This window comes from Besnoitia besnoiti, assembly GCF_002563875.1.
Source record: "Besnoitia besnoiti strain Bb-Ger1 chromosome Unknown contig00015, whole genome shotgun sequence".
In the NCBI taxonomy this organism is placed as follows: Eukaryota; Apicomplexa; class Conoidasida; order Eucoccidiorida; family Sarcocystidae; genus Besnoitia; species Besnoitia besnoiti.
The window spans coordinates 1087762-1099461 of record NW_021703917.1 but is presented as its reverse complement, the minus strand read 5'-3'; the positions used below and the strand labels follow the sequence as shown (position 1 = coordinate 1099461).

Below are 11700 nucleotides of genomic sequence, written 5' to 3'. Positions count from 1 at the left end.
CGCAGTCGCCGCAACTTCCCACTTTCATCTCACCTCCACTCTCTACCGGTGTAGGCAGGAAGGATGGCCTTGACGGTCGCTAATAACAAAGGACTCCCGCCGTGAGCAGCACGCTCCACTTTTTAAGTCTCTCGCCGCCTCAGTGCTTACCTTCGGTGGTCGTTTATAATAAGAATCCTTATAAGCGTCAAATCTCCCCCACGCTCTCACGTGCTGGTAAAAGCAATGTCGTTCTTTCTTATAGACGAGGGAAAGCATATCTATTTTGTTTGACAGGGTTCTCAGTTGAGCGTCGGAGAAGTCGCAATCGTCCGTGGAACCGGATAGCCTGCGGCGGCGGGCTGCGCCAGCGCGTACGACCCGCAGTCTTCGAGACGAAGCCAGCATGGAGGGCCAGGGCGCCACGGCGTCATCTCCGACATTGGTAGGCGCAGTGTCTACAGCGCCATTCGCAGGCGTATACGTATGCACGCTAAACGGAAATGAAAGGACAACGGCAACTGCCTGCCAGCGGCTATCCAACTCTGACGGACGATGACGAGCTGTCGCCGCCATGACTGGTAGGATCCCCGCCCACATGATCCTGACCAAATGTGCCATGTGACGCGGAGAGGGCCGCGGAGAACCGTTCTTGCCGGTCCTGGAAGCACTGCGAGGGAAAGGCATGCTGAGCATTGACGTCTTCATCACTGCTGCTCTTCGTGGCGAAGCAGGTTGCTACTAGGTCACCCGCGCAGTACATCTCTTCTCCCCTTCTGCCACCCCCGCGCCTTCATCTTCTTCCACGACACCGCACCCCTTCCCCCGGCCCGTGTCGCCACTCGTCGCGGCCTGGGGTCGGTCCCGCCCACCATCCTTCTGTTATATTGCAGGTTTCATCAAATAAGGTGCCTCGTTAAAAGAAGTAATGTCAACTGCAACTGAATTGCTAGCGGCGTCCGCAGTGCGTCCACTTCGTAATTTCACCTGACGGGCCAGGCGAACGACATGGCCCACTGCCCTGTCGCGGCAGACCACACAGGTCAGAGACACACAAGGAGAAAACAAATGCCGCCATGGAGCTGAAGCGTGGAGACCAACATAACTCACAAGATGCCAAGAGACACGCTCAAGCCGACAAGGTTCTCTTCCACAGAACAGTGCACTTGTATAGTAGAAAGGGCACGCTATGCTGCAAGAAGCGGAACAGGAGGAAAGGGGTGGGCGGGTCTTTGGCGCGTAACCGTATCCTTGTAGTTATAACAGGGTATAATTATATATAGATGCATCTCACATACAGGGACTCACATTTTGACCCAGTCGTCTCGCGGTGGCCTTCCATCCGCCGGTAACCCGGCCCCCGCACGGATGCGCCGGTTTCGTGATTCGGCCGTTGCTCCACAGACACCGCAGTGAGAACTCTCGGCGGACGCGCACTTACCCACATCGTTCGTACCACTCGTAGTGGCCAGACGAACTTTACAGTGACCAACGTCGAAGTGAAGAAAAGAGTTCCCGGGTCTCCAGAGGGGAAGAAGGGAAATGCTCCTGCGATGCGTTGTTTAGTGTTTCGACGAGTACACGGAGCGGAGCGATTTTCCCGTAGGCAGCGTCGTACAGTGCCGGTTGCACCGCAGAGAGTCACGGCACTGGTTGCTGCTCTGTTCGGTGTGACTCTCACGGAATACCGCGATGCCGGCGAGCGTACATGGTCAGCTGCTAATACGAGACCATAAACCACCGTATTCCGCGCGCAACGTGGACACAGGTAACGCGGTAGAAGTCTGCACGAGACATATTTCGGCTACGAGTGTGCGGTGCTTTTACTGTGTCAACTCTAGCACCCGACTGATTAGTCTGCTCGATACTTTTCCCGACAAGAAGATCCGACGCCATGCCGTTTCCGTGTTAGGGCAGGAGTTAGCTGCCGCGAGCCGGCAAGATTGGTCGCCGCTTTCCATCCTATCGTTTTTGTGTGCCCTGTGGTTCCAATGTCAGTTCGCGGTTGCGAACGCAGTTGTTTCACAAACGAAGAGCTCTGCGAACGCCGCGTCTTTCGGTCGAGCATCCGCGGCTCTGTGCCGCGTTAGTACATACTTGCGGGACGGTCTTCGGTCGGGACGGCGATCATAACGGGTTCGAGCACGCCGCGAGTTGACCGGCAGATGGCACCTGAGCTTCACCTCGTCCACGTAACAGGAATTAGTGTGTGCAACCGAAAACGAGGGTATCGGCGTTTCTGAAACGCCACGCGACCACTTCCCTGCTACAAGGTGCGAAACAATACGATGGCAAAGCAGATGCACAGGCTACCACGCCAGGCGAACTCCTAGCGCATTGGTAGCGGCTCCCACGTCCTGTGGCTACAAACACTCCGGCACGCCACATCCCTGACACGCGTGTTCACCAGAGTTGACAACACGGTGGCGGGTCCGTCAGCGGCCCGCACCGCCTACGCCGGATACCGGCTGATACGGAAACACGCACCTTGTAACTGATGACAGGCTCGGAACTCTCGTATTCCTCAACAGCTTCAGTAGTACAATACGCTGCTCATTGTCATGCATAGACGGGACGAGCCGCGCGTTCCTCGTTCCGATGTACTACCACCTGCCCCTCAGAACCGGCGACGTTTGTTGCACTGGTGTTTCCAGCTTCCGCACAAGCACACGGACGCTGTTTGCACCGGAAGACATCTGACGGCGAGCGGGCAAGGCGCCGGCTTCGGCACTGCGTGTTCGGACGAGTTAGGTGTCTCAGCACAGATGTGTGCGGCTCCACAGTGGCAGCATGCCAACAAACGCAGCGGCGACCCTAAACTGCAGATTGCCGCACGTATCGTACGAGCAGTATTGCATACGGAGCTGAGCCGGCGGCTCAAACAGCAGGAGACCAACATCTGAAAACAGTTATCGCCACAGCACGAGAGGCCAGGACAATGCATACCGTCGTAGTACCTGTCGCCGTCTGCCCATGCAGTGGTGACGCATTTGCTCCCAGCCTCTGGGGCTCTGACCGGGCAGTCACACCCCGCAACTATGCAAAGCGTTACCGCTTCTCCCATAATTCGGCAGTGGAGTTTGGCGCATGTTTTCAGCCAAACAATGACAGCGCCCTGCGCTCGAGCGCGGTGACTCCGTTTGCGGCTCTGGCTCAGTAGTCCTCTCCTCCCACACGGTACGATATACAAATCAGTGGTATTTGCTGCGACGCTCGTGTTCATCCTCCGGCGTGGCAACGTGGTCCGCGTACCTGATGCCCGCATCTTCTGCTGAGCAGCAGGGTAACTGCGTCTCCTCTGGTTCTGTGCGTCGCCGCTGGCGGAAAGTACCGCTAAGCATTCGGACTGCGGCGACTGCGCGAACCTGATGGCACTCGCATCCCTGAAGGGCTATGGTCGTGCAGCAGGCTGTGAGAGAGGCGCTCCAGTTCAAAGGTGATCCACAAAACAGAGGCACGGACAACTGAGTTCGCCCCCATCTCCGTCTCACCGCTTTCATGCACTGTATGGCAGACGCGCCACAACATTGGAACAGTCGGCTGGCTTATCCATTGAGAACGGACACAGGCGGACGGGACACCGCGTGATGCGATGTGTCCACCTCAAATCTGCAGCTCAAACAAGCAACGGACTGTAAGCGACACGGTGACGAGGTACGCATAACGGCGAGAGCTCTCGCAGACCCAGGTACTGGATTTGACCCTCCTGTGTTGTTACGGATGCAACTGTTCTCCAGACTGCGTTTTCTTGCGTCTGCTCGCTGCTGCTCATACAGAGGCGCGCACGTTCCCAGTTGGAGGCAGAGCGCCTGCTCCGTCCGAGCGGCGTCTCCAGTCCACTGTCCACGCGCGCGCACACCTCTTCCCTCTTGACGCTACCACCACTCGCCCGCCGCCGTCATCTGGGCAACGCAGTAATCATATTCGGTCCGCAGAACCTCCAGGTTGGTACACATCAAACGTTCGAGCCCCACGCGATGGTATGCTACATACGAGGCTGTTGCGTTCCACATCAGCCACGAAGAGGCAGTCTACGAAGGGCTTACAGCGCCGTTATATGCTTGTGAAAAATGCATGCCGCTGAAACACCCTGCAGAGCGCCTCGCAGAACGAGCGGAGATGGTCAGCTTTGTCGCACCCTACACTTTAGCATCTTGCTGCTTCGGGATATCTTCCAACTAGCAACTATACAACGCATTGACCAAGAGAATCCCACATTGCGACCAAGCCTTCCGACCAGACTGCAACGGGCAACAGGGGAAACCCGTACCGGCGGAGGACAGGTGAAGTCCTCCAGAGTAGCAGAGCGCGCGACGCAAGCACGAACGCATTCGACCAGGCGCCCTCCCGTGGCGCCTCCCAAACACTGTAGTGCCACTTGCACGTCCACAGAGCTAATCCGCCACATCTCGCCTCGGTCGCGAGCCTTGCATGTTGCTACGCTACACACGCCAGCATGACTGACTGGCGGACCTCCGCGGAGCACACGGTTGCCCTGCGTTTGATCACTCGTGAACGGTGTCGGCTGTGCGTACCTCACACAGCGTGGAGCCGCTGCAGCCAGCTGCTGCTCGCGGGACAGTGCTACTTTGGCTAAGCAAAAACCTGGATGATCAATTCCTGCTAGCGGAAATACGTCGGCGTCACACGCCGGCGTCACATGCAGGCTACGTAAGGTGTGAACGAGATCCAGAGCGTCTGTTACTGACAGCACCTACATGCGTGGCCCTGCCCTAGACGACCGAAATAGCAAACAGATGCAGTGAGCATTTTGCAGCCATCCCTGCTATACGTTCATGCCGGCAGACACCGCCGACAAAAACTGGCATTCGACGGAAGCGAGACTACTTGGGAAAAGTGGTCAGGCAGGACAGGCAGGACGTGATGACCGCACGCCATGCGCCGCAACAATGGGGCATCCTGTGAAGCTGACACAGTGCACAGCGTTATTAGGATGGACACCAGGGGGCCGGTCTGTTACAGCCTCAGGCCCGTCTCGTGCGGTGCTGACGGGCTCCTGCGTTTGCGTCCAGCCGACCCTAAGGCATCGCAGCTCTGGCTGGGCGTCACCGTGTCTCTCGAGGGGCAATTCGTTTCCCGAGCCCCAGGTCACCGTGAGCGGGGCTAGGGTCTCGCGGATGCCGACGACTTTTGTACTCAGGTGGCTGTTCCGCATGAGGCTGGGGCACTGCCGATGCTTGAGGATCCACGACGGCAGAGGCCACCGCGCCTGCGGCGTGTCTGTATCCTGCTGTGGCGCGGAGATCACAACGCCAGCATACAGGCCAAGCGAACATCACATGACAAGCAGTGTCAGAGCGTGGAGAAGCCACTTACGGGATAGTCGACGCACTGCGGCATGGCAGCAGGCTCCCCCATCAATCCCCGCTCCTGCCTATGTCGCGCCCACGTCGCAATGTGTCCTATCAGTGTGGCGTGTGTTCTGCCGGGATATCGGGCGCGACAGAATACTGGAAGCTGTCGTCATCCGCCGAACCCAGGATGCTAACCCCGGTCACGCGGACGCTCTTTTGTTGCCCGTGGGTCTGTGACGAGAGTAAGAGCATCGTCGCCCCGCTGTTAGGCATGTGCACGGGCGTCTACGCCGTATTTGTGCGGGAAGCGTAACAGGTACCCCACTGCTAGCAACGGTCAATGGTAGCGTACCATTTGCTCGCCTGTGCGAGGGGGGGCATGGCAGGAAGTGTGGTTTGTCGCCGAGGTCCCCGTTTTCATTACGGATTACGGCAGCATCATGTAAGCGTACCTTGTGCAGCCTCGGTTCGGAGGCTCCGCTTGAAACGTATTTGCCTGTTTCCTAGAAAAAAAGACAGGCTTGACGGGAAGCCATGACGCTCACTGGGGAGTGGTGTAGGCTTCGCCGTGAACGAGGACGTGGATGGCTGCTGAAAAGCAGAGACTCCCGAAGAAGGAGAAAAGGATCTCCTGCTCATGCCAGTAGCCGCGAGTGCCGAGGAGGCCCGACCCGGCGTTGAGTCGGACGATGAACGTCCCAAGCGCGTCCGTGTTTTGCGGCGAACGGACACTCGCTTGTCAGCGCCAGAGCGCCGCTGTGCCTCCAGAGTATCGAGCTGATCTGAAAAGGCTCCGCACGCACCACTATCTCAGGGCTAGACCAACGGAGTACCTGCCAGCCGCGACACCGAGCCACGTTGGGACAGCGTGGGACAGCAGCAGATGGCAGCCTTCCTCAAAGTCCGCTTGCGAAGCCATCTCCAGAATCATCGCCAGACCACTTGGACACACAGCCCCGTCACACACTATTCGCACAACGTGACACGAGAATCCGCATATCAACGAGATGCTGTGTTCATGATGTCTGGTGCTTCCAGAGTACTGCCCACATGCTCTGCACAATGTGGTGGTGTCGGGCAGCCGCCGAACCTATTGGCGGAGAATTCTATCATCTCTTTTCTGAGTACTCTCAGATAGGGTGCGGGCCGGAGCCCGCCACAATCACCGAACTGTTAAGTCGTTGCTCCCTCCCCCCGCAAATTGAGTTGTTTGCTCCTCGTATGTCTTAATAGTTTGGTAGGGCAGGAGCTGGAGACTGATTGTGGCACACGACAATCTGGAGTTCGCTCTACGCGCAAACGGGGCAGAGACCGTGTGTACCCGGCTTAAACTGAGGAGTCAAGTAGGTACAGGCCGTACAAGGATTAGTTATGTCCATCTGTGCATCTAAGTTGAGACTGGCCTGGCTTGGACGACGGCAGACTCACATTCCCGCTTTGCTTCCGCAGTCGTCGACAGGCGCGCCCGCGCTTCTGGCGCCAGTTCGACTTCCTGGGTCACCGTAAGAGAGGGCCCTTCCCAATCGGGGGAAGATGACGGAGGACCCACTACCGCCTCTTGCTCGGGGGAACCAATTAAACCCGATACCGGAGCCCCAGATGCTGCGCCGGCCTGCCAGAGATGCGCGGCGGCTTCCACATGTGGCGGCTTGGAAGGGCATTCCCCACTGAGACTCTGCCAATCCGTAAGAAGCAGATTCTCATCTTCCAACAGCCTCATAAGATGTGACGCAAGCGTGGCGGAAAGCGGAGGCGACACCGACGGCACTGAGCAGGGATAGACACAAAGACGATACCGAACTGTTTTCGATGCTCTTCTGAGCGGCGGCAACTCACGGCCCCTGTTTGGTCCTTCAGTTTTGAGCAGCAGCCACACAACTCCGCAACCCCCTGCATCCCCACTTGGAGAGCCCCACTATTCCGGCACCTCACCAGGTATCTACCTCGAACACAGAAACACCCATTCAGGCAGGAAGGCTAATGAACTTTCACGCACATGTCCCAGTGCGTTCTTCCACTCTACCAGGAACACGCGTTCTCCACCCTTGCCGTACGCCAGGGCGGAAGTATGACAGATTCTCCACATCACCAGCCACCATGCTAACCTGGGAAGGGAGACATCCCCGACTGCAACACTGCATCTGATGTTGGAGTCCCCGTCGCACTCAGGTCCGGCTTGACTAGGCCTTCCGCGGAACGGGCGGTGGGCTCTCTGGGAGCGGCCGAGCAGGGCTCGGATTCTGACTCGAGCTCCCTCGTGTGCGAGGGGCCTCTTGTCAATTCATCCGACGCGCGCCTGTGGGTGGGCTCGGCCCTCCCGGCGTCGAAGCTCCACGGTGTATACCTGCCGATCAGAGGGGTCTTAGAACTAGGCGCCGACGAACCTGCGGTGAGTGTATACACAAAACCGCTCGGCCTGCAACACGAGATGAGTACCAGCAAGTCCTTCCGCTGTCTTCTCTTTACTCTCGTGGGGCTTGCCCGTGCAACCAGTCGCAGCGTTCGCACAGGGGCGCTACCTTCGCAGGATGCACGGATTTGCAGGCGGCTCTCGTGCGCATGCAGTATTGGTCCCTGCCGGGTTACCCTGTGGACTGGTGGTCTACTTCTCGCAGAACGGCTAAACATTCCCTGTCTTCGAAAAGCTCTCGCTGCACAGTGCCCTGCAAGTACGCCTCTGTGGCCCCTCCACACATTAACGGTCATCATGCTAACCTGGCACGGAAGAGCTCGCCGCTGGTTTCACATCCCCTGGTCTCGCAGTCCCGGCCAGATGCAGAGGCGCCCTGACTAACCCTGTCACTGTGCCGCTAATGGCGCTCTGGTCGCCCAGCGCTGGCAATGGCTCCAGCAGATTCCCCTCCTCGTTGATCGCAGAATCACTGCCGACAGCAAGCAGTGCGAACTGAGGTGCGCTGTTTGCGGGTGGCGATGTTCGTACCGTAGACGGATCAGGGCCTGCATATAAAGCACACAAGTATCGTGAAACCGTCGTCCAGTCCCTCCTCCATCCAGCACGTGGGATGCAAACTCAGCGTTCTGTTCTAGGTGGAAGAATGAGACAGCAGCATCTACTCAGAGAGCCCTGAGCTAGTCAATATCACTTGACTGCCCGCGTGGGCCTCGCGGCATTTTTCCATAGTGTGTGTATCTCCTGGGCTCTCTAGCACAGCATGCGGTTCATCAAACTTCGGGTCCCCCCGGCTCAGAAACTGCGGGGCAGCTGCACGCATAGGAACAGCGGCCACAACCCAACAGGAGTACCAGCCATGCGGGAGCCATGCGGGGATGTAATCATCCATCGCTGGCTGAGTCCCTGTCGCGTGCGATGGCCTGGGAACGCCACAGTGGATACGCGAGGCCTGCTCAGCGAAGGCGCTACCCCCCTACCTGGGAGAGAGGGCTCACGCCACGCGGTTTCGGTACACACCTTTGTCCCATCCGTACAAGAGGATGCCTCATGCTCGATAGGCTCTGCAGTCCCGGTGATCACAGTGTTGCGGACGGATCCGGGTGCAGGACCGTGGGTCGAAAGTGATGTGGCTGGCAATGTGACACAGGGTTCAATCGGACTGGCTTGTGCGGAAGCATCCGTGTCACATTCGAGTCCCACGTGTTTCCTGAGTCTTGAGAATTGGCGACGCGTGTGCCACGGGATAACCATTTCCTGTGGGTCAATGGGTATCCCTAGTTTTTGAAAGCGGAGTAGCATGCCCTCAGCCCCTGCGTCAATGTTCCTGAGAGGCACGATCCGCCCGCTCGCCATCCGTGAGGTGACTATGAGCCCTCGCCTCTGTTGCCGCAGGTTCTGCAGGCATTGTGAGGTAGCATGCACCCATGCAGTTGCCTCGGCGTGTTCCCTCGTGGCCTGCTCTATTATCGTGCCTTCAGCGCCTTCCTCTTGCAGAAGCCTCAGCCGCGCCTCCGCCTTCAGCTGCCGCGTTTTCGCCGCCGCCTTCCGCTTTTTCTGACGGGCGATGGCCGTGCCCATGCGGCGCAGCCCCGCTGCCTGGCCGCGACCATATGACGCGCTGTCAAAGGGCCAGCTCGTACTGGACCCTTCACCCGGATCGGCCATAGCGGGTATCGAGCTTCGTCCTGCCAGGTCACCGTCACCGGAATTTTCTGCTGGACGAGCATTTCCGCATGGTGCATCATCCCCAGGGCGAATACCCCCGCGTCCGGTATATACAGCTCTTAGTCGAGTAATCTCGGCTGCGAGTGAGGTTATGCCCGCTGCCCAAGTGTCACAGCACGCAAGCTTCTCGCTGCGTCTTTCGTTGTATCGAGCCCTCAACTCGTCCTCCGACAGCGGATTCTGAAGGCGCATGAAATCGACGCAAGAGCCCCCCAAGCACGGGACAACGTCGCATGCTAAGGGGTCATCTGAACTCGGAAACGTCTCCGTTCACCATAGCTCTCGCGCAAAGTAGCCGCGCTTGCGGACACTTGCGCCAATCGCAGTCGCCGCAACTTCCCACTTTCATCTCACCTCCACTCTCTACCGGTGTAGGCAGGAAGGATGGCCTTGACGGTCGCTAATAACAAAGGACTCCCGCCGTGAGCAGCACGCTCCACTTTTTAAGTCTCTCGCCGCCTCAGTGCTTACCTTCGGTGGTCGTTTATAATAAGAATCCTTATAAGCGTCAAATCTCCCCCACGCTCTCACGTGCTGGTAAAAGCAATGTCGTTCTTTCTTATAGACGAGGGAAAGCATATCTATTTTGTTTGACAGGGTTCTCAGTTGAGCGTCGGAGAAGTCGCAATCGTCCGTGGAACCGGATAGCCTGCGGCGGCGGGCTGCGCCAGCGCGTACGACCCGCAGTCTTCGAGACGAAGCCAGCATGGAGGGCCAGGGCGCCACGGCGTCATCTCCGACATTGGTAGGCGCAGTGTCTACAGCGCCATTCGCAGGCGTATACGTATGCACGCTAAACGGAAATGAAAGGACAACGGCAACTGCCTGCCAGCGGCTATCCAACTCTGACGGACGATGACGAGCTGTCGCCGCCATGACTGGTAGGATCCCCGCCCACATGATCCTGACCAAATGTGCCATGTGACGCGGAGAGGGCCGCGGAGAACCGTTCTTGCCGGTCCTGGAAGCACTGCGAGGGAAAGGCATGCTGAGCATTGACGTCTTCATCACTGCTGCTCTTCGTGGCGAAGCAGGTTGCTACTAGGTCACCCGCGCAGTACATCTCTTCTCCCCTTCTGCCACCCCCGCGCCTTCATCTTCTTCCACGACACCGCACCCCTTCCCCCGGCCCGTGTCGCCACTCGTCGCGGCCTGGGGTCGGTCCCGCCCACCATCCTTCTGTTATATTGCAGGTTTCATCAAATAAGGTGCCTCGTTAAAAGAAGTAATGTCAACTGCAACTGAATTGCTAGCGGCGTCCGCAGTGCGTCCACTTCGTAATTTCACCTGACGGGCCAGGCGAACGACATGGCCCACTGCCCTGTCGCGGCAGACCACACAGGTCAGAGACACACAAGGAGAAAACAAATGCCGCCATGGAGCTGAAGCGTGGAGACCAACATAACTCACAAGATGCCAAGAGACACGCTCAAGCCGACAAGGTTCTCTTCCACAGAACAGTGCACTTGTATAGTAGAAAGGGCACGCTATGCTGCAAGAAGCGGAACAGGAGGAAAGGGGTGGGCGGGTCTTTGGCGCGTAACCGTATCCTTGTAGTTATAACAGGGTATAATTATATATAGATGCATCTCACATACAGGGACTCACATTTTGACCCAGTCGTCTCGCGGTGGCCTTCCATCCGCCGGTAACCCGGCCCCCGCACGGATGCGCCGGTTTCGTGATTCGGCCGTTGCTCCACAGACGCCGCAGTGAGAACTCTCGGCGGACGCGCACTTACCCACATCGTTCGTACCATTCGTAGTGGCCAGACGAACTTTACAGTGACCAACGTCGAAGTGAAGAAACGAGTTTCCCGGTCTCCAGAGGGGAAGAAGGGAAATGCTCCTGCGATGCGTTGTTTAGTGTTTCGACGAGTACACGGAGCGGAGCGATTTTCCCATAGGCAGCGTCGTACAGTGCCGGTTGCACCGCAGAGAGTCACGGCACTGGTTGCTGCTCTGTCAGGTGTGACTCTCAAGGAATACCGCGATGCCGGCGAGCGTACATGGTCAGCTGCTAATACGAGACCATAAACCACCGTATTCCGCACGCAACGTGGACACAGGTAACGCGGTAGAAGTCTGCACGAGACATATTTCGGCTACGAGTGTGCGGTGCCTTTACTGTGTCAACTCTAGCACCCGACTGATTAGTCTGCTCGATACTTTTCCCGACAAGAAGATCCGACGCCATGCCGTTTCCGTGTTAGGGCAGGAGTTAGCTGCCGCGAGCCGGCAAGATTGGTCGCCGCTTTCCATCCTATCG

The 11700-nt window shown here is 57.9% G+C and overlaps 1 protein-coding gene across 1 annotated transcript; it reads right to left on the bottom strand.

Annotated features, from left to right (window-relative positions):
- Positions 1–6681: 6681 nt before the first annotated feature.
- Positions 6682–9372, bottom strand: BESB_028550 (uncharacterized protein; the record flags this gene model as incomplete). Its single annotated transcript, XM_029361529.1, has 4 exons — positions 6682–7061; positions 7400–7678; positions 8010–8252; positions 8685–9372. 4 exons carry the CDS (start codon positions 9370–9372, stop codon positions 6682–6684), a joined length of 1590 nt encoding a protein of 529 aa, XP_029215429.1.
- Positions 9373–11700: the final 2328 nt, after the last annotated feature.